The sequence below is a fragment of the Volvox carteri genome, assembly GCF_000143455.1.
Source record: "Volvox carteri f. nagariensis unplaced genomic scaffold VOLCAscaffold_5, whole genome shotgun sequence".
Classification (NCBI taxonomy): Eukaryota; Viridiplantae; Chlorophyta; class Chlorophyceae; order Chlamydomonadales; family Volvocaceae; genus Volvox; species Volvox carteri.
This window is the reverse complement of record NW_003307548.1, coordinates 415,016-437,260: the sequence shown is the minus strand read 5'-3', so window position 1 is coordinate 437,260 and position 22,245 is coordinate 415,016. Positions and strand designations below refer to the sequence as shown.

General features: G+C 59.1%; 3 protein-coding genes across 3 annotated transcripts; 1 reads left to right on the top strand and 2 right to left on the bottom strand.

Moving 5' to 3' along the window:
- Positions 1–906: 906 nt before the first annotated feature.
- VOLCADRAFT_87306 (uncharacterized protein) lies at positions 907–5,451 on the bottom strand (the record flags this gene model as incomplete). The annotated part of the gene is made up of 7 exons (XM_002947012.1): positions 907–1,114; positions 2,346–2,503; positions 3,040–3,460; positions 3,825–3,919; positions 4,476–4,601; positions 5,102–5,324; positions 5,402–5,451. The coding sequence occupies 7 exons, from the start codon at positions 5,449–5,451 to the stop codon at positions 907–909; spliced, it is 1,281 nt and encodes a 426-aa protein (XP_002947058.1).
- A 1,119-nt stretch (positions 5,452–6,570) lies between these two features.
- Positions 6,571–10,722, top strand: VOLCADRAFT_103286 (uncharacterized protein; the record flags this gene model as incomplete). Its single annotated transcript, XM_002947150.1, has 6 exons — positions 6,571–6,583; positions 6,929–6,956; positions 7,057–7,780; positions 8,219–8,334; positions 8,784–9,031; positions 9,969–10,722. The coding sequence occupies 6 exons, from the start codon at positions 6,571–6,573 to the stop codon at positions 10,019–10,021; spliced, it is 1,182 nt and encodes a 393-aa protein (XP_002947196.1). The 3' UTR covers positions 10,022–10,722.
- VOLCADRAFT_120420 (uncharacterized protein) lies at positions 10,715–20,314 on the bottom strand (the record flags this gene model as incomplete). The annotated part of the gene is made up of 11 exons (XM_002947011.1): positions 10,715–10,878; positions 11,502–11,586; positions 11,969–12,150; positions 12,438–12,654; positions 12,960–13,024; positions 13,271–13,424; positions 13,734–13,952; positions 14,463–14,690; positions 14,932–18,124; positions 18,583–20,066; positions 20,207–20,314. 11 exons carry the CDS (start codon positions 20,312–20,314, stop codon positions 10,715–10,717), a joined length of 6,099 nt encoding a protein of 2,032 aa, XP_002947057.1.
- Positions 20,315–22,245: the final 1,931 nt, after the last annotated feature.

Here is a 22,245-nt window from a genome sequence, read left to right as displayed (position 1 = left end):
CTTTTACGGCCGAAAGGACGTATTACGTACAGATGCGAGTTCACACGGCAAGTAGGTCTCTCCCTCCCTGGAGTTGACATCGAATGAACTTCGACCTGAGAAGTGGTGTGTAGCCCTGTCCCTGTCTGTGCGTAAATGATAGCGGATTTCGTAGCTGGCGGTACTGTGCCAAAAACGAATGTGCAAATGAACTTGCCCTGCGCGAGGTGGCAGGCATTGCGGTAGAAGTTGTAAGGGTTGAAAGCTACAGCGCAATGCTCTGATGCTAGCGCCCCAGAAAACAACCAAAGTCTTGTTACAGACGCCGCCGCAACCTCGCTAGTAACGCTACAACATATTCGTACAAGCAAGCCATGCTTAACGTATAGCCCTAATCTACTCTTTCCCCCCTCCTCAACACACACACAGGCTTAGCTGTGGAGATCAGACATCGGCAAACGCTTCGGGAGTTTCGGGTTGTACCGAAACTCCTGAAAACAGAAATAGAGTTCCCGAAGCTGGCCGGCTTGCAAAAATAGGATTATACGCCGTATTCGAAAGGTGTTATGCGGCCCGACGACCAAAGTCCGACAGAAATAGACCCGTTCCCGAAACCAGAAATACCCCATTTGCCGATGTCTGGTGGAGATGCCCAACTGAATTGTTAACCACCAACTAGCAACTGTCGCCCACAACCACTAAGATATGAAAGGTCTTAGGCCGACCCGAGAGCCGACGTGAGACATCCGACTCCAATATTGTGCATATCCTTCTTCCATGCTTTCAATGCCGTTCCGACATCATTACTACAAATGCTATCGTTACGAGTTTATTTATTGGGGCCCCGAGCCGCACATAGACTTCAATAACAGGGTTTCCGCAACAGATACTAACACACGCACACATACCCAATACAATCCCTTGTACTCAGACGAATCCGGTCTCCCTGCCGTACAGCGGTCTACCGTACAGCGGATGGTGCAGGCTGCGTATCTCGTGGCTGATGCGGTACAGCAGCACCTCCTCATCCCCCTCCCCCTTCCCATCACCCTCAGCCCCCGGCTCCGTCGCAATTATGTCCTGAAAGCGGAACTGCCGGTTCCGGAGCGCGTCTTGAAGGTTGCCGTACTTGTCCCTGCGGGGGAAAGTACGAACGGCATGGCGGTTGACCGTTTTTGGGCGGGGCCCCAGCGCGAAGTGCCCAGGGGGGCCCCGACCTGTAGGATTGCCCATGTCCGTGTGTGTGTGTGTGTGTGTGTGTGTGTGTGTGTGTGTGTGTGCGTGTGTCTGTAACGGACCAAACATAATATCTCGCCTGGCTGAAACGCGTTATAGGTACTATATAGCATTCTCTATTGCAAGGTATCTCGCATGTAGCCAACAAAAATTGTAAGAGCGCAAACAAGTTTGGCTGCCTCAATTGACCGAGGCCAAAGTCACATCAACGCCTCTCGCGCTAGATTTCATCCCGAAAGGTACCGCGTATCTCATAATGGAATTCTGAGATGACGGCGTATGATAACTCGAACTCCCAGGCCTTGAGTGTGTAACGGACCAAACATAATATTTCACCCGGCTGAAACGCGTTATCGGTACTATACAGCATTCTCTATTGCAAGGTATCTCGCATGTAGCTAACAAAGACCGTATGAGCACAAACAAGTTTAGCTGCCTCCATTCACCGACCTCAAAAGTCACATCAACGCCTCTCGCGCTAGATTTCATCCCGAAAACTGCCGCGTATCTCATAATGGAATTCTGAGATGACGGCGTATGATAACTCGAACACCCAGCTTGTGTTACCATTTGCCGGCATGGGCAATCCGACTTGCCACCAGCAGGCCAACATAATTTGCTTTCATTTCTCTATGAAATACACAAGCTGCTTGTTTGTACATTTACTTTGGCCAATGCACGGGGCCTCTGGAGACTTGCGGTGTGCCCCGATGAAGCCCGCGGCTGTGGGGCGGATTGCTGAGGCCGCTGGCGCTTCGGGGATAAACATCACAGACAGCACCGAAATTCACCCAGCTTCCGTTACCATTTGCCCGCACGGGCATTCCGACTTGCGGTCTGCCGCACTGTCCATGCGGCATGCACCCGGGATGGATGCGATTCGCGTGGAGCCCGCAGGCGGTGCTGACGATTCCGCCGGTGCAAGCTTAGCTCTCACACCAACAACGCAACAAAGCACATCTCCCACTGCGTTGACACTACCCATCAATTGTCACACTTGCCACCCTTGCTACCGGCCTGTACGGATGCAGAGGGGCCCCGCCCTTTTTCCGGCTTCCTTGAAGCCGACACCCAATCTTGTCCTGCTAACCGCTTCCCGCTTCTGAGCCCCATAGCGGGCCCCACCTCACCTGTACGGGTGCTCGTTGAACGGCGGTCGGTTGGGGTGGTGTACGGCACGGAATGTACGGGAGAAGTCCGCCACGTACATGGCTAGGTGCCAGCCGCCGAACAAGGACGTCACTGCCTTTTGGGGGTTCAGGATGAAGCGGTTGGGTGGTGCCACATCCTGACATCGCGGTATAGGCTCTTCGGTGGGGTGGGTCCCTGGCTGAGAGGCCGTGACCGTGGGGTGTGTGTATGCGTGCTGTGTGCGCCGTCTGTGTGTGAGTGTGAGTGTGTATGTGTGTGTATGTGTGTATGTATGTGCCGCACTACTGCGGAGTGAACCCCGGATGGCTAAAACGACCCGAAAGGTGTGAAGGTGTGCATCATCTCCCTACCCCCTTTCCCGACCCCAACTGTCTGTCAGCAGCAACAGCAGCGGAAACAGCAGATGGGGGAGTGCGGTTGGGGGAGTGCGGTTGGGGGAGTGTGGTTGGGGGAGTGCGGTTGGGGGAGTGCGGTTGGGGGAGTGCGGTTGGGGGGAGGGGATTGCGACCCTCGCAAAGAATCTCTCCGGCCGATGGTGTCCCCCGGGGCCTGTCCTCCCTCCCGCGCCACCAGGAGGCTGTGCCAAGTATACCGTGATGGAGTGTTATCTATCGGCGCGTATGTATGTATGCATGTAGCGGTGACGGAAGTGGCGTTGTGCGGGTGCCCCACCTCCCGGGAGCCGGCTCCCAGGCGGCTCTGCTCCACAAACACCAGCTTCTGACCCGGGCCCACCACCACCTCGGCACGGAGGGGGAACCGGGACCCGCCACCGCCGCCACCGCCGCCACCGCCGCGGCCACTGCCCCTACTTGTGGCTGTAAGCGCTGCCGCCGGGGTCGTGGTAGCGGTGGTGGAGGTGGTGGAGGTGGTGGTGGGGTCTTGTTCACTGACGCGGCAGCGGGCACCCAGCCTGGTCGCGTAGAAGGTGGCGATGTGGCGCGCCGTGCCAGGGAAGCAGGGCAGCTGCACATACGCGATGCCCCGGCGGCCCCGGGGGAAGTACGGCAAGGAGGAATGTACGGCGAAGGTATTGCCGTACGGGTCGACGACCTCTAGGGTATCGCCTCCGGCGTGGGTGAGTGCCACGTCCCTGTTGAGGCGGTGACGGGGGGTGGGGTGCCAGGGGGTCTTTGGTGCCTCCGAAGCGGCCTATGGGGGGGGGGTTGTGGGACCGAGGGTGGAATGCAGGAATGAAGGGCGAGCAGTGGTGGCTGGCGACTAGATGTCAACAGCGCGCTCGGGGGTTGTATTTTCCGGCGCTCATCACCACCCGGTAAAGCAACACAAGTCCCTCCTCCCTCCTCCCTTCACTGCCGTCCCCACAAAGCCCGCCGGCCTCCACTCCTCCTCTCTCCAGCCCCCTCACAAAATTCGCCCTACCCCGCTGGGTTTGGATTCGTGGTTGCTCCTTCCTCGCCTAGCTCCGAAACCCAACCTCCCACCCCACTACCCACCCCAGCAGCTTCCGTACACCCTCCATCCTCTCCGCCACCTCCGCCACCTCCCCCGGCATCACCAGGCCCACCACGGAACCCCCGGAGGGCAGCACCTGGGGCCGCGGGCCGCGGGCGATGTGGAACTGCCATCACCCGCATCACCACCAGGAGGAGAGACACAGAGGGAGAGGGAGGGAAGGAGGAGGGGGAGGGAGGAGGGAGGGAGGGAGGGAAGGAGGGGGAGGGAGGAGGGAGGGAGAAAGACATTCGGCCAACCGGTTGTTGTTGTTGTTGATGATGATGATGATCTTGAAATGTTATGATATTGTAATGCGGAGGGAGTAGTTGGGAAGTAAGGTCATATGGCGTATATCCCTGCCTCACACAACCCCCCTCGTCCTCTCTCCCCCCCACCCCACCCCCTTGCCTCTCTCTCCCTCCCCTGCTACTCCCGTACATTCCTGCTCTGGACAGCGCGGTACGGCACCATAACGGCGGTTACGTGATCCCCCGGATTCCCCCGAGGGGGCCACCCACCTACCCACCTATCCGCCATCATACCCACACACACAACAAACTAGCACGGCAGTCAGCACCCAGTGCCTTATCACCCTCCACCCCGCCCATCCCCCCTTCTTATTCCTAGTTACACAGCACCGACTCACTCACCTGTTGCCTTCCGCAGTTGTACCACATCACATGCAGCCCCCCCCTCTGAGGCCCGGAGGTGCCAGGGTCGGCGGTGAGACCCAACCCCTCCCCGTAGAACAGCCGGGCCACCTCCAGATCCGGGACCTGTGTACGGAGGGTGCGCGCGAGGGGTGGGGGGGGAGGAAGGAGGTATGAAGAGGAGGAGGACGGGGGTCATTATTTGCAAAGTCAAGGAGGGTAAACAATGGCAGACGTGTCCAGATCCGCAGACGGCTGAAGGAGTCCACAGCAATGGCGCAGCTGCGAGATATATGTGTGCCGATATGTAGCGTGTCGTGCGCCACCATATAGTCGTTGTCCGCCATCAATCTGAGCATCTTGATGTCCAGGGGGGGAAGGGTGTCCAGAGGTGCGGAGTGCGACACGTGAGTAATCTAGTTCCTGGTTCTGAACCAATAGAGCTGTTTTGGGGCCCTTTCCAAGCCCTGGACCTTTTGTTTGCTTTGAGGTTCGCCACCGAGTGCACCACACAGGTTTTCCACTTGCTGCCTCCCCGAATCACACCTCGTCCCCAAAACCCCTTCTCCTCCCCTCCCCCCTATCACCCCCTTTATCCCTCTCCCCCTCCTAGGGGTAACTCCCACCTCCAGATTGATGTGTTCCATCATCGCAACATTACCAACATCCTGACAAACATCCTCCTCCTCCTCCCCCTCCTCCTCTTCCTGCTGTTGCCTCTCGGGATGCTCCCGGGTGGTGCTCCCGCGCAGCCCAACCTCCGTTCCCAGCTCGGCGCGCCAACTACCACCACCCGACACCTCCACGGGACCAACCTCCAACCGAACGTCGAAAAACGGCCAACGGGATCTGCACGACGAGGACACCCACAGGAGGTAGTAATTGCAAAATGGGGGAACGTGATGAACCGGTTTCGCAGTCCCCACATCACCGGGGTGGGTCCACCACGGGACACCACCACCACCACCACCGCCATCACAAGTGCCGAGGGAATAGGGATGCGGCTTCAGGCACAGCACCGCACCGGTTGCAAAGCGGGAGGGAGCGGAGCGGGTAACCGAGAGGGAGACGGGGCCGTGGTGGGTGCCCAGATGTGGACCACGAAGTGGGGTGGGGCAGGGGTTGCGGCCGGTTCGGCAGCGGCTCGTGATGAGGTCGAGGCCCCCAGGGGGCGGCATGAGTTGTAGCGGGGGTTACCGAAGGGGTTTGGGAAAGCGCGTTCCGGAATGCGGCGACCCTGGTGTCGGTCGAAAGGTGTCCCAGGAGGCTAGCAGCCAAGCAGGCCGCGGTAGGAGAATCCGCGTGTTCCAGATGCAGCCGATGTGGGATATTAACATTCACATGTGCTTTGCGAGGCAATTGATGTAATACATATGGGTTATAACGGTTATCTTACAGATGGGTTCAATGTATGGGGAAAAGAGAGGTGAGAGGGAGAGGGGCTGTCGCGACCACCGTGGATCAAGGCATGCATGCGCAGCAGGGCATGCCTTGCCTGGAGGCTATGACAACTGGCTTGTTAGATTCCGGAGTAGGCATGGTTGAGGTGGGATGTGGGAGTGAAGTAGCTGCAGACGCCATGCGGGGACGGCCTGCTTTAGGAAGCCAAAAAGCTAGCTGTCGTATTGGGAGACACGACGAGGTGGCAAAAGCACAAACTGCGCAAGGCTGTTTGTCTGTCGATAAGTTCCGTCGATATCTTCCTACTGAATTAGGTAAATGGTAACGAAGCGAGCAGGAAGGATTTGAAAGCATAGACATGGACAGGACGAATCACCGTTGTCCCGATAAAATGAAAGATGACCAGGTGTGAGCATGTGAGACACTCCGATGCAGCAACACATACGTGACTCCGTCGGTGCATAGGATGGCCCCTGGTAGTCCAAGGTAATAGTACTGCAACGGCTTTCATCAACTAATTCCGCTGAGGCCTACGCAACCAAGCAAGCTTTTAGCTTCCCTTTGTATGTACATTGCATGATTAATAATTTAATATGCGACTGCAAGCTGTACGTAGATAGCGCTGGTGTAGTTGTAACATGCCCGTTAATCAGGGTCCTCTGGACATATACTCCGTCAAGCTTTCCCTTCATATATGACACGAGATGGTGAGCTGTTTTGGAGGTGAACGCACCTTCTGCGGTTGCTTTGGCCCACCTGCGGCTGTCGACGACACGCTTAGCAGTCGAAACGTCAAGAATAGGCGCAGCGGCCGCGAGCCGCGCCCCGTGCGGGCGCGGGATCCAGCTGCAAACCAGGATTTGAATTGTCATCCAGCGGCCGAGGCACACAAATCTGGCAGGTGCGAACCCAGGATTGTACTGAAATCAAAACTCGCAACTCTCCTCCGTGCATGGCATTTATAAAGCCTGCGCGAAAGGATGAGAATGGCATATGACTGCAATAGTAAGGGGCTGTGGGCAATCCCTTGCCCACAACCCTTCCTACCGCAGTCACATGCCATTCGCGTCCTGTTCGAAGGTTAGCGTTTCCCACTTTGCTTCCTGCCCTCTATATCCCTTGTTGCAAGGCTTATAACGCGCCCACACACCCGCACCCCTCTGCTCTCCTTCCCGTGCAGTCTGGCCATCACCTTTAGTGGCGGCGGCTTCCTGTTGCCGTACTTTATCGGCGTCGCCGATACGCTGCTACAGCTGGGCGTCTTGCGGATCGGCAACACCGCTACCACGTACCTCGAATCTGTCCCAAGCCCAAACCCCGACTCCAACCCTGGCCCCGGCTCAAGCTCAGATGGCGATCCAAACCACAGCCCACATACCAACCCCGGCTCCGAACCTTCCAAAAACACAAACCCCACCACCGACCAATCCCTTTCCCCTAGTCCGCTACTCAGCCCGCCTCTCAGCCCCACTCGTCCCACACCCCTGGCGGGCTCCTCCGCGGGCAGCCTCATCGCCGTCAGCCTCGCCTGCGGCCTCACACCCACGCGGATACTCGACAGTTTCCTCGACTCCGTACATGACTGCCGTACCAACGGTTCGTACCGCCGCCTAGAGGAGGTGCTGCTGCGTCAGCTGCAGGCTAGTCTGCCAGCCGACGCGGCGGAGCGGTGCGCGGGTGTGGCCACTGTCAGCGTCACGCACCTGTTCCCGCGGCCCCGCACGCGGCGAGTGTCCTCCTTCGCCTCCCGCGAAGACCTCATCCGCGCGCTGATGGCGTCATGTCACATTCCCACCTATTTCAACGGGGATGTGACCACAACGTTTCGCGGCAAGAGGACGGTGGACGGGGGCGTCACGGAGCTGCTGCCCACGCCTGTAGCATCACATGCCTTCCTGCTCAAGGTACGGGGTGTACATCACCCGTAGGGTACATGGAATGGCCTTTCATCAAGCCGCCTCGGCCGGCTGTATCCGGCTCATCCCAGCAGGGCCGCACCCCACTCCACTCATTCGATGGGTGAACAGCTCCGAATCCTCTCAGGCTCCTCCCTTTTCTTTTTCCTTTTCCTTTTCCTACCCGCCTCCCACAACCCACATCAGACCTCTGCCCATTTATCTCACAACCCACACCGGTCTCACGGTTTCCGGAAGCGACGCTGAAACGTGGTCTTGCCGCCCTGTGTTGCTGGTCTTAGGGTTGCTTTGCCCGCACGCTTAATGGCCGCTTGATACCCCTTACCCAGGGGGTATTAGCCCCCCCCTTTCTCTCCACTCAGCTATATTCCCTGCTTTACAACCCGGGACGCTCCCACTTCCCTAACCCCGACCCCAACGCTTCAGGTGTGTTGCTTCCCACGTCAGCAAGTGGCCCGGCTGCCCATCTTCAACCGCGCACGGGCCCTTCATCAGCTGGACTTGGGAATTTCTCCAGACGCCTTCGGGCCCTGGCCGTACAAGTAAGGAATGGAAGGAAAGGGCGAGGAGCAGACACGGATTCAGGACCTTGTCAGTACGAAAGGGTGGTAGGCGGCCGCCGGTACGGAGGGTGATTTTAGGAAGGAAAGGGAATGTGGGCGTAGGGCGATGGCGATGGTGAGCACGCGGTTGGCAAAACCTTCAACCTTGATGCGCAGCATGAATCCGCGGTGCACTTCTACACGGCGCATTGTTAGGTCAGGGAACTTCGGCCTCCCGCCTGTACTTCTACGTGCTTTTTTCTCCCATGTGCTTTATGTTGTGCTACAACGTCTACAGCGAAATCCACCCTAGTGGGAGTACCATTTGGATGAGTGAAAACCGCCTGGCCTCCATGCAGCGGTTAACCCCCTTCCAGCGAAGTCCCACCCTAACTCCTGTCCTCCCTCCCCCTCCCCACGGTCCCGGTTCCTTCCCGGTCCACGCACAGCTTCCGCTACATGCTGGCAGCGGCCCTGCACCCCCGTAGCTACCGCTTCATCCGGGTGCTGCTGGAGGCGGGGCGCAACGACGCGGGGCGCTGGGCGGTGGCGGCAGGCATTGCCGAACCCAACCAGCTGAGCGGCCTCACGCCGCTGCAGCTGCCGGCGGTTCTGCTGCAGCAGCCGGTGCAGCAGCCGCCGGATGTGGGGCCAGGGGCTGGTGCGAGTGCGGATGCCACCTGGACGCCGGAGGCGGGTGGGAGCAGCGAGGTAATGCATGCGGCTGCGGCTGCTGCGATCGCGGCAGGAATGCAGGTGCCGGTGGCAGGGCAGCAGCAGCAGCAACAACAACAGCAGCAACAGCAGCAACAGCAGCAACAGCAGCAACAGCAGCAAGAGCAGCAACAGCAACAATAGCAACAATAGCAGCAATGAAATAAAGAAAATGAGCGGAGCGGCCGCGGATGTGTGCAGGACATGATTTATTTCATTCCTTTGTTACGGTGTTTCGCATTCTTATAGCAACATTGCTTGTTACAACGACACTTCTGTCCCATGTTGGTTTCCAGACCATGCACGGCTGTGCACGGCAAGTCGTTGAAGGGGACCAGGATGTGATTCTTTCGCCTGGAAGGATGCTACCACATCACACGGTGGCTAGCGCGGTGGCCACGCTGGTAAATGGTTCTGTCTGTGGTCATTTCCCGGCCCCGAGCAGCTGGCATTGTAGCATTAGGTAATCTCGTCTGGCCGCTACAGTATTGGTACCTGATTTGTTCGGCTCGCCGTTGCGTCATGAATGGCGAGTAGATCTTAGTCGCCCCCGGAGAAGGGGGGCCTGCAGTGGAGTCACAAACGGTTTATGGTTTTTGGACGCTCCTGTTATTCCGGTTGACGAACATCCTGAGCTGCAGTGCCCACCTTGGATCCATCTGGATCTCAGTAAAGGATCCGTGTGCATCGAGTCGATGGCTTGAAATGATCACACGGCCATTCATTCCAGATGACATTCCTCCGCTTCACTAACAGGACGTTAGTGAACATGTTGGCGTACAACAGCGTCAGGTGACATGAATTGCGCTCTGTGGACCAAAACGTAGTCACCAGTTCGGCTTGCTTTTGCTTAGCAAAATTAGCTACCATATTGCAATTTTCGTAGCAACAGATGATAAACCTGACGTCACAGTTTACAGGTGAAACGCCGTTGCCCAAGTTTATAACAGCGCAGGTGCACAAAGGTATCTAGGTTCGTGTGAATTGCATGCAAACGGTGCGCACTCCTGCTGCACTCCTGAATGGAAAAAACTACATGAGCATGCTCTCCCGTGCCGTGTGGCGATGCCACTGATGTACACGCCATGGATTATGAAGTAATCAAAACTCGGGACCTCCCTCTACCGAATAAACTGCCGCTCGACCTGAGCTGGTTCGGCCACAATCCTTCGGGACCTTGCACACCTACCCTGGCCGCTGGCACACGTACGTCCCGTCCACCCCCCTGCCATCGCCCCTGACGACATTGAGGAACTGCTTAAGACTTAAGTAATACAGAACGCCCACCGCAACATCTGCGAAATCTAGACTGGCTGCGCAATTCTAGCCCGGCCGGCAACGCCACGCCAGCATGCAATCGTAGCGAACGTGCCGGTCGTTGTGGCCCCAGTAGCTCTCGTTGGCGCACAACAAGCATTTCCCCGCGGCCCGTGCCCTACCGATGCGTAAACCAGCGTTGCCTATACCATCACATATGCGCATCTGTAATAGGACCAGGAAGAACGAAAGTGTGGCTACGTCCCCGCCATTCTTAACCAAAAGACAGACAACTTCTCGGGCCTTCCCTGCGTCGTAATATTCGTTTCCATCTCAACAGCCCCGGCGGCCCTGAAAGGCTACTAACCCAGAGCCTATTGGCAAGTGGCAGCGCATCCTGCTGCTCACATCACGCGTCCGATTGCCTGTGGGCTCTCTGTGGTACTCGTTGGTAGAACAGGAGGTAGGGCCTCTCCCGCAGCACATCCCCCTCGGACACCAGCAGCACGTGCTCGTCGTTGAAGCGTAGCCAGCAGCCATCGGGCTGCTGCACGTCCGCAATGTAGTGGCCACCTGGTATGCGTAGGGGGGGAAGGGCACGGAGGACGGCAAGTGCAGTCAGGAAGCCAAAGTGATGAGAACCCAGTCAAGGCTTTGCTCAACAGACCGGGACACCAGGGAGAGCGCTTGGCCTCATCGGGAAGTATACGTATGCTGGCGCCCGTGTGGGGTGCGCGTGTTCCCAGGCCCGCGAGGGCATCACAAGTGAGTTATTGGCACGGCCAGACTTAGGCTGGTCTGGTGATAACACTGCATTTAGAAGGTTAAGGTCCTGGGTTCGGTTTCTGGGCAGATCCCCGACATTGGCCGGGCGAATGAGATTATGGCTAGCTGCTGAGACGTGGAGACGCGGCCCAGTTGATGGACTAAGTCTCGCATGCTGGATTGGTGATGATTACTAAACCCCCCGTACGGATGTTCGGGTGACTGGATGAGGAGGGATCTGGATGGCAGGATCCAAAACCGGCTTGCACTTTTAGTTCGGGCATAATGAGTTTTCAATAATATCCATGGCCCCCGGGCTTTGACGGACAGGCCCCGATTCGTGGGGAACTTGTAACCCTTAAAGCAGAAGCCCGGCAGGCGCAAAATGAAGTGCCGTACTAAGACCTTGCCTGTAGACCAAACTAGCCCACCTGCAATGGACCGGCCATGGTGGTTGATGGTGGCGAAGAGGCGGTATTCCGCATTGGCGCGGTCAGGGCAGTCCTCAGCTAAAACCTGGTGGCCGAGGCAAAAAGGGAAAGGGTGTCAGGCAACATGATTCACGGGTACGTGGAACGGTGCCAAGACAGGTTACGTTCCCTTTTTACCGAGCCAAGCGCAGATGGTCAGCTCGTCCGTCAGCTCGTACGCTGTGCTTTCAACATTTGCCACACACAGATACTGGCTCCGCTCCACTAGAATTCAAAGCATTGCCCGCGTAAATCCCAGCCCGACACCTCTCCCTCCCTGGCCTAAACCTCGATGGCCGCCTCTTCCGCGCAACAGCAGCGGACCAGGTAAAGCTCCGGGTAGCTCCTATCCTTGCACCACTTCCCTAAATCCCATTTCCATAGGTTTCCCATGCGTGCGATGATGCAAGCGTGGTCGTATCGCACACCTTGCCCTCCAGTCGCAGCAAGCAGTTGAACGCCACTGACTTCTGCAGCTTGGTGTAGTGGCCGCCACCCGCCGCCGTGTAGGTGAATCGCTTGAGGTGCAGCACCAGCACCTCCGGCAGCCGGTATAGCCGCACGTCCTTCTTGGCGGGAAGCATCTCGCTGGCGCCCTCGGGCTTGTACTCTGGGCCCGGAAAGCACGTGGCAGGAGGGAAATGAAATGATGTCGGCGAGTATAGAATACATGAAATCGGCACAGGCGCGGCAAGCGCGGGAAACGTTTACTAAACTACTGATACAGCACCTAGGCTTCAAAGGCAAGAGCCAAGAGCAAGGAAGAGAGGACGCGGAACACATGGCCCAGCAGAGGCTGCCAAAACGCCACGTCAACAGCTTCAGCTTCAAAACGCCACGTCAACAGCATGGCTCTATGCGCGCGAGGCAATCTTCCAGGAGCCTCCAAGCACGCACCGATGTTCTCCGGTACCGAGTGGTGCCTCAGCGCATCCTCCAGTGTGTTGACTCCCTCCGCAGCGATGTCCAAGTGCAACATGTTGAAGACTTCGATGGTGGCACTGGGTTTGTAGTTGGCGTGGGGCTGCTGGAAGCGTATCGTGCTCTTGACCAGGCCGGAGAAAATGGCGGTTACTGGGGATCGGGAGGAGGCGTCATCGGCGGGGGTGCCCACCTGGCAGCGGCGACAACAGCAGCAGCAGTAGCAGCAGTAGCAGAGGCAACGGTAAGTAGAGGCAATGGAAGCGATAAACAGTCGCCGCGGTAGCAATTAGGAAGGACTACGCTCAGAAAGGACTATGTATGGCTAGCAACAAGTACGTGAAGTGCCGCGAGTTGTATAAGGCAAGGGGAGCCCTCTACAAGATACCAGGCGGCAGTGCGAGGAAAGCGAGACACCAGGCGAGCCCCTGCCGCTGCGTGGGGCTCCTGTCATGGATGTCAAGGCACTAGAGAGGAACCCGATATCCTCCCTCTCACCTGCCGAGTGACCGTCGCTTTGTTCTTGCGCCCAACCTGCGACCATTCCTCTCCATCGTCGCTCCCTGGGGGCCGTATAGGAAGGCAGTAGATTAAAAAGGACTCTTGACGTCATATGCAGCCTGCAACGTGCATCTCAAGAGCTTCAGGCGCAAACCAAGACACACCACTCTTACGAGCTTCGCGGCGCCCACAGAAATGCATCCTGTGGTCGGCCACGACGCATTCCGAATGTGGCGGGAGGCAAACCAACAGGAGGCAGCCCTCCTTCACAAAGTGCACCCCTCAGTGCAATCCTAGGACACGCGTACCTCCTGCCGCGGAGGCAGAGGCCGCCGCCGGCGCAGCTGCCAGTCCATGCGCCTTACGAAGCCCCAACACCTCCTCGTGCACCCGGTTCACGAGGAACTGGAAGAATTCCTGCGCATCCTGCTGCTCTTGCTCCACGACGGACTTGGACAGCACCTGGGAAGAGACCATAGCGCAGTTCGTGACGTTACAAATGCAACCAAGGCAAGGAGCAAAGCGGGCAGTAAGGAAGTGTCAGGCAGAACAGAGAAAAACGCGGACGGCTGCAACAGCGCAGAGCAAGCATTTCTAACCTCTCGGTACCGCAGGCTCGGGCAGTGGCTTCTAGCCTTTATCATGTCAGCATCATGTCACAAGCCTTAGACTCGGACCCGGGTGCACATACCGGCTCAACTTCTTGCCGCATCATCAAAGGGCCCACCCTTCATCGCCATACCATCTCCCAACGGAGACCCTTCGTCCTACCTTTGCCATCGTCTGCTTTTCAGCGATAGAGATACGCGGGTTGAAGGCAGCTGCGATCCCACTGAGCATAGAGGGTACCAGCGGTTGGCCGCCCAAGACCACCTCCTTGCCAGACGCGGAGGGCCCGGAGGAGGGGGCGGGCGCTGTGGGTGCGGTGGGTTGCAGCACCGGCTTTGCGGCGTTGTTCCTACGCTGAGCGGCTTTCTTACCGCGGCTAACCTGTAAAAGAACGGCGCGGCAGGCATTGGGCACAGCGGGCGAGGGTAGGAAGGTGGGCTCGGTACGGCCATCCCTGTTGGGCCAGCACCTCTCAGCATCATCATCTTGACGAGGGGTTGGGGCTTCCTTGCACGGTACCGAGTGTCACATGCAAGGTTGCATCTCCTCAAAATATCCGTTCGGACACCAGGTCGATTCGTGCGAGGCACCCGTCATGTGGGGTCTCCCTTAGCTCTTGCTCAGTGCAGCCGTCCCAAGCCACGAGACTTTTGTGTGCTCATCGCCCACCCTAGTCTGGACCGCACTGTAATAGGGCGAGACGAGGAACATACTGATATCGTGGTTCGGCCTTTTGCGCCCAAGGAAGACGCACAGCCTCATATGTACCTCGCGCCAAGATGCAATGCAGTTTCACTTATCCCCGGCCACACGAACAAAGATGCCCGATCGGCAGTTCCCAAAAGAGGTGGCACTGCACACATCGCCGCAGCAGCCGGCGCATGGACCCACCTGCACCTCTGCCCAGCCGTCATCCTCGGCGGCTAGTTGAGCCTCATCGCGCCCGCTGCCGGCAGCGCCGGCGCTCGATGGGGTGGTAACACCTGGCTGCGGCGCGACCAGCTCCGCTAGGAGCAACGCCAGGCCGTGCAGAGTGGGCGACTTGCTCGGCTCTAGGACGGGTGCTACGGCCGGCAAGCGGGACAGGACAGAAGCGAAGGGGGCGCAAGCCAGCAGGGCCTGCAGCCAGACGATACGTCGGTGGCAGGCAGGTTTACCAAGGGTCTACTTATTGTGAAAGATGCCTTTGGAGGGCCTTTGGAGCCTGTTGCTCAAGACACCATAGGATGCCATAAGTCGAGCTTGCAGACATGCTGCCCGACACAAGTACCCAACTATTCCCGTTCACCGTGCATGCTTGGACCCTAACCCATGATCCAAGCCACCAACCTACCGTGCATCTATGCCCAACATCTCCTACCTGCATCGTAGCGTTGATAAAACACGTATTCCCCGTGTTCTTCAGTCCCCGCGGCAGAATCCGGAACTTGCCAGCCTGCTGCTGCTGCCGACTCCCCGCCAGCAATTGTTCGGCTGTCGCAGGCGTCAGCAGCTGCCGCAGCGCTTCCATGGCTTCCGCCTCTGAGGTGCTCGCCGCGGAAATAATCAAAGCAGACGCACCGCTCGCCGCGGCGGAGGCAGACATCCCCGCCGCGGCCACAGCAATTTCCGTCATTTCCCCGTCCTCTCCTGCAGTGCCGAGCAAGTCCCAAGGGTTTCTACCCGCCGGAATGGCAGCGGCGCCATCGTCCTCCCCCTCCTCGACCTTCTCCTCTCTTCCCTCAGGACCGACCGCCTGCGAGGCCGCCGACAAGCCGTCCTTGTCCTTCGTGCTGGCCCCCGAGTCCCGTGCCTGGAAAGGCGCCTCTGGAGTTGTAATCTTCATATCGGGCGTGTCCGCTTGTGCAAGTGCAGCGACAGCGCTGCTCACGACTACCACGCCAATGGGTGCCCCCACGCCGTCGTCAGCCGGAGCTGGTGGCGCCGCGGGCTTCCCATGTATTGCCGTGTCCTCTACGCCCGCTTCAGCCACATCCGGCACGGAGGTCTCCACAACCGCTTCAACTTCCGGTGCTGCGGCTGCGGCCACCACCGGCTCCGCTCCTACGCTTGCAGGCGCGGCTTTCCCGCCCATCTCCGCAGCTGGGACTGCCGCAGCAGCCACCTTGGACACACTGGAAGGCGCCTCCACGGCGGTAGTTGCCGCGGAAGCCCCCTCGCACACTGCTCGCTGGGGGGATTCCGACGCCAGGAGTGGAACAGCACCGTCGGGCCCGGCTTCAATTTCCGTAGCTGCGCCCGAAACCTTGACGTCACCAGCTGTCGGGCCAAGAGGCGGAACACTCGGGCTGGGGATGGTAACAGTAGTCACTGCAGCCGCCACGGCCGTCGGCAATCCCGTTGCTATGGCGCAGGGCTTCCCTGAAAGCTGAGGCCCGTGCTGCTGCGCTCCTGCGGTTACCGGTGCTGCTGATGGCGAGAGCAACGAACGGTGCGGCGGCAGATGTTCGTCACGTTGGCGCGGCGGCGGCGCCGCAGCAGCTGCATCGCCATGTTTGCCTCGGCCGCGGCTACCAACCGCTGCCACAGTCGCGCGGGAATGGGTGTATCCCGTGTCCATGTCTCGGGGACCCTTGCTGGGGTTCTTGCGTTTAATTACTTGGGTCCATAAGATGCTACCGCCTTCGCCTTGCCGACTGGCATCGCCTTCCCCTTCGCCTTCGGCTCCTGGCTCAACAGCCCCAGCGTGGCTTTCCGGCGCAGGTGGCTGCTGCTGCGCTGCTGCGGTTAACGGTGCTGCTACTGCTGCTGCTATTATCGTTGCATCGTTGGCCAATGCAGCCGGGGATACAGCCCCAGGGCCCGAAGAGTCAAGGACATCTCCAGTGGCAGCTGATCCCGCCGAGGCGTGAACTGGAGCAGGGGCCGCAGCAGGAACTGGAGCTGGAGCGGACTGTTGAGGCAAACCATCGCTTGGAGCGGCTTGCGCACCGGCGGACGATGCGGCTGCATGTCCTGTACAGGTAGCATCTGTAAAGTTGGCGCCGGGTGCAGCTGATGCCGGGGACGGGACAGGGAGCGTCCCCTGAGTCGGAGACAGCACAGCCTCAGCGCCGACGGACAATGATGGCGGCGCAGGCTTCCCTGCGCTGGAGGTCGGCCCCGACGGCGCCGACGACATCCCAGGACGTGAAGCCGCTGGGGGGTATCCGTCTTCTGCGACACTCGTGGGTGTGAGGACACCACCGCGCGCGCCGGCTACCTGTGGCGATGTCGCCGTAGTGCAGTGGTGGAACATGACCTCAGGCGGCTGGGCCGCAATCCTTTGCGAAGCAGGTAATTGCCTAGAGCCGCGCCCTGGCGTGCCGCGGCCCAGGGCCGCAGGGCCTCGCGGCGCGCGGCCACGACCTGTCTGCGGGGCTGCGCTGCCGGAGGGACCTGAAGCCGCCAGGGCGGCCCAGCTACGCGGCCCCGGAGCCGCAGCTGCTGGCTCGGACGCTAACGGCTCCGCAGCAGGGGAGGCTGTTGCCTCCACCGCCGCCGGGGTCGGCAGCTTAGCAGTAGCAGCAACCGGGACTGGCGCCGGCGCCGCCGGTGTCACCGTTGCGGCTGGTGGGAGCAGCTGTTCAGGCGCGCATACTTCCCCTGCTGCTGGGCTGCCCTCTGTTTCGGAAGCTGCAGGAGCACTGGTTGGAGCTGCAGCCACCACCGACACCGCCTGCTGCGCCTTCCTGACGCTGGCATCGGTCGGCAACGCGACAGGCTTGGAGGCCGTAGCAGCCGACAGCCCAGGCCCTGCCGCTGCACCTGCGGGGCCCGGCGTGGCATTACCAGCATGCGCATTGATAGCATGCCTGGTGCCGGCCGCCGATCCGGTAGGCGCGCGCTGACCATCCGCAGAGTCCTTGGTGTGTGAAAGCGCTATACCTGCCCGAGTCCGTGTGGCCGGCGCCTCCTCCGTGGAACTCGAAATGGATGTGACATCGCTCTGGTTTGCTGCGGAAATCACGTCACTAGCAACAGGAATCTGGCTTCTGGCCGACTCCCGTGGGGACGACGCCAATGCTGCGGCGACGGCCGCCACGGCAGCCGCGGTAGCCACGTCTCCCGATGGGTGGCCCAAAGCAGATTCGGCCACCGCAGCGGCTGCTGCCACAGCACGTGCCGAAGTCTTCACGGCCGCGTGCTCCACTTTAAGGCAAGGTGCCGGCGCAGATGCTGGAGTGGATGCTCCCGGTTGCGGGGCCGTTAAGTCCTGCTGCCCGTGGCCCTTCTGCGCTGCCTGCGGTGCGGCTCTCAACACGGCCGCGACTGGGGCAGCATGCCATTTCGCAGCAGCTGTCTCGGAACCCGCCACGGGAACTGGTGCCGCAGGGGCCCCCTCGGCCAGTACGCCAGGCGCCTCCACACTGTCACTGCGTCCAGCAGTTTTGCTTTTGACCTCGCTGGCTAATGCAGCTGCAGCAGAGGCCGTGGACACACCCGGGGTTACGCTGGGCGGCTGGCGAGCGGACGGCTGGTGGGAGTGCCGCAAGCCGACCAAGGTAGCAGCGGCAGCCGCCGCGGAGGTGTCTGAGCTGCCGCCCTCGGAGTTCGGACGATGGGGAAGTGCCCTGTTAAGTTTGAAGGTGCGGGAACAAAGGGGCGGCAGTGGGTCATTATGCTGAGGCTAATGGCCCGGACAATACCGTGCTGCATTAACTGGTATGGTAGCCCAGCTTACAATCCGTTGCTGGCCGATGCTGACCCTCTTATCTCTTCGTTAGAGACAAGCATTGCGCTCATAAATGGCCGAAGTTATACAGCATGCCTTCAGCATCTCATTCGGCACTGCTGCTTCGTGATTATCTGGTTGCCAAGTAGTTAAGATTAATCCCATGGTTTACCTAAGCAATTGCAGATGAGACAACTTTGTGTCCAACTGGACTCTTAAACGCGTAGCACGCAAAACCTTACTTGGTCTGCACACCGCCAGTAGTTAAGATTAATCCCATGGTTTACCTAAGCAATTGCAGATGAGACAACTTTGTGTCCAACTGGACTCTTAAACGCGTAGCACGCAAAACCTTACTTGGTCTGCACACCGCCACTGCTGGCCGGCGCCGCCGCTACTGAAGCCCACTTCCGGCTCGCCTTGGGCACGTCCGAGCCGTTCGCAGAGCTTGGCACTGCGGGCACGCTGGGGGCTGAAGCCACCGCCGCCGTCGCCGACCTCTCTGGCGAATGCTGCTGCCTCTGGGCACGCGATCCATCCGGCGCCGAGGCATCCGCGCTTCCCGCGCCGGCCCGTGGCGACATCTGTCGCTGCAATTGGGTCGGCGCCTGTTGCTGCTGCTGTGACTGCTGCGATTGTGCTCGCGCTACCTGCACGTTATCCACTTCTGCCGATGTGACCGCCTGCCCCGACGGCTGGGAGTCTGTGCTACCCGAAGGGCCCAAAGCCACGGCCGAAACGCCAAACCCAGGGGGTGGGCACCGCGTGCGCGGTGCATTGCCAGCTTGGAGGTGCGTTGTCCTGTTCCGGGTCTGCGAGGAGGGCTCGGATGCAGCCGATGTGGGTGAATGTGGAACATGGTTCTGGCGTGATCCCGAATTGGCTAATTCGCTAGCAGCTGCCGGTGCAGGGTGCATGCCCGATGATGCTGCGGCTGCTGCAGTTGTTGAGGTTGCGCCAGCAGATGCCTTTGGCGCCGCAGTTGCGTGGGTGGGTGGAGCAATGGTATTCTGGTTAGGGCCATGGGCGGCGCTAGGTGTGCGGCCGCCTGCCGCGGATCCTGCCGCTGCAAAAAGCGCTGTTGCGGGGCCCTGTCTCCATGCAATTCCTCCCGCAGGCACGGCCTGCTTTTCGGCAGGGGCCTGAACCACACCTGTGCCCGATGGGACCGCATCACGCTGCGGGGCGCCATGAGATTCCGCGGTCGGAATTACAGGAGCCGTCACTGCCTCAGGGTCATCCATGGTCACATTCTTCTCGTGCATTTTGCATTGGGTCGGACCTCCTGCAGGCACCTCACCCAAACTATGCGCCGCTGCAGGCGCATGAAGAGCCACAGAGCTAGGCCTCGTGTCACTGTAGTTGCTGCTGCCGCATGCGCTGCCACTACTGCTGCTAATAATGGCCGCGGATCCCATCAAGGACGTGGCTTCCGCGATTGTACGTCCTGATTCCAGAGATGCTGCCAAATCCAAGCCATTTACCTCCGAATTGCCCGTCACAGGCGCAGGTTCAGGTTCAGGGGCCGTCCGCGCATCTTCATTCTGAGTGGAAAGTTCCGCCTTCGCGACAGGTTCAGGGGGCGCAGGTTTATCTAAAGACACCGGCTCGAGGGCAGTGGCGCTGTCGATTTGCTGCTGGCTGGCACCAGCGACCAGCACGCCCTCGTCCCCCTTCCGTGCGCTGCTCCCAGGAGCATGAGCCTGGGCAGCTTCGGCAGCCTCCTTACGTGATGACTGCACATTGTTAACTGTGTTCAAAGGCTGTTGCCGTGGCCGCCCCAGGCTAAGGATACCAGAGTTCGTAGGCTCGCCCAGTAAGTTAGCATTTGGGGCCAGCGGCTGTGGCACAGGCGGCACACGTGACGCCCTGCGTGGAGCACTGCTGCTCGCGCCAACGCCGGCCATGCCGCTGCCTCGGCCTGAAACAGTACTGCCGCCGCCGCCCCGCCCCGGGCCGCCGCTACCTCTTCCCGCCCCACCACCGCCCCGACCCGGACCTCCACCGGAGCCCCTCCCTGCGTCTGCATGACGAAAGTCAGGCGCACCAGGAATCCAAGCACCGGCTTGCTGCGGGGCCCGCGTGGCATTGGGGTGATAAACCGTGCCGGCCAAAGGGCCACCACCCCCTACTACAACGCCCGCAGCACCCATGCCCATGGCGCTGGTTTGATGGACCCCAGCGGCTGGGTGAGGCATGTATGTATGGGGCAGCGGGTAAGGTGGCTGATCAATTGGGTGCTGCGGTCTTGCAAATGCCGCGGGATGGTGATAGGGGGTTGGTACTGGCCCACCGTGCAAGTGCTCCGGCACGCGCGGTGGGGCCTGCATCATGTATTCGTGAGGATAATGCATGTAACCAGGATGCCTGTCCTCAACAGGGTTGAACGGGGCTCCAGGTGCCGGTCTTCGGAAGCCAGCATGCGGGTGGTCCCGTTCATCAGGCTGCGCGTAACCCTGATGCCTCTGACCTGGATGATGCGGGGGAAATGCGTCATTTTGTTCCACATAGCTGCCATACGGCCGGCCTTGGTGCTGTCCTCGAAATGGAAAACCGCGATCCCCCTGGAAATGACCTTGCTGTCGTCGACCATCAGGCTGTTGTTGTTGATTCCTGTTATAATTGTTGCTTGAGCCTGATCGACCGCTGGCGTGGCGTCCTCCGCTTCCGGCTTGCTGCCAATGAGACGAGCTCCAGCTTCCTTCCCCGCCGCTCATCTAATATGTGAATATCCAGGTAGTGCCTGGAGTTGTAGATCGGGGTGGCCAAGGTAGGCCGGAGCTAACCGGAGCAGCCGGCGCAAACAGAATAGGCTCTCTAGCAACTCATAACATTTTGATGCATGTCTTCAGACCACAAACAAACGACAAAAGATCATGGCGTCTCTGGGTGGCCGGAATGAAAAATTTACTCGGTATCATACGTAAAGCAGATATCGAAAATCATTTTATTGGACAGATTCACGCAGCTTGGTAAACGGATGTGTAATTAATTTGGATATTTAGTTTGTCCTGCGCGTTTTGTCATCTGTTCATCGTCCGCAATCACAGTGTTTGTACCATTCACCCATGAATGGAGAGAATTTTACCTTTACATCATACAGTAGAGGATACAAATATGTTTCTACAAACTTAATGCATGCTCGCATTTTACGATTGTCCATAAGTCGATTCACGGAACGGGTTCTCTGCCTACGACACCATTTTTTTGAGATACGCATTTGACGGCGTTCACAAGAACACATATGCGCATGAGTCCAAGAACCCAGCTGTGCAACTCAGTTATACAGCTCAGGCCGAGTTTCCGCCTAGGCACGTCCCAAGGGTCTGGCCGTAAAGGGTTGAAAGCAACGCTGCGCAAGCATGATTGTCCGTCAAAAGATCTTGAAACCCTAGTATCTAGCGATTATGCCTGATGTCTTGATGGGGCCTTCTGTACGCCTGCTAGTGCCTGTTAGCTGTACGTCAGTCGGCTGATACCGTGATACTCGGCCGTCAAAATGCCCACTGAAGTGTGAGCACCAGATCCCCTGAAAGGCACTTGTCTGTGGCACCGCACCAAACACAATAAACAATGGGACCATAAGGTTGCAGAAACAGGTTTCTTCTCCGACAAAGGGATACGGCTGCTGCACCGTCTGCGGCAAACCTGGCCCCATCTGAACCTGAACATGGCGGTTACTAGGCTCCGCCGGGGCGCCCCGAAGCCCCGTACACACGGCAGCTCCGCTACTGCCAGTAGCAGCGGAATTCCGAAGCCTCTGTCTTTGCAACGAATCCTTTCCTGGGCGCTAAGGTCCTCACTGCTGTTGCTAGTTGTGCTCGCGCTCGCGTCCTACGGTGCCGAATCCCGACGGCTTCACACGACAGCCGGGAGGGACCCACTATCAGGTCACTCCAATGGCACCACCAACGTGTTCAATGCTGTTGTCTCCAAGCCCAACATCATCATAAGAGTGAATGAGGACCATAGCAGCACCAGTGATGGCCCCATCGCCAGCACTAACAGTACTGTACCCGC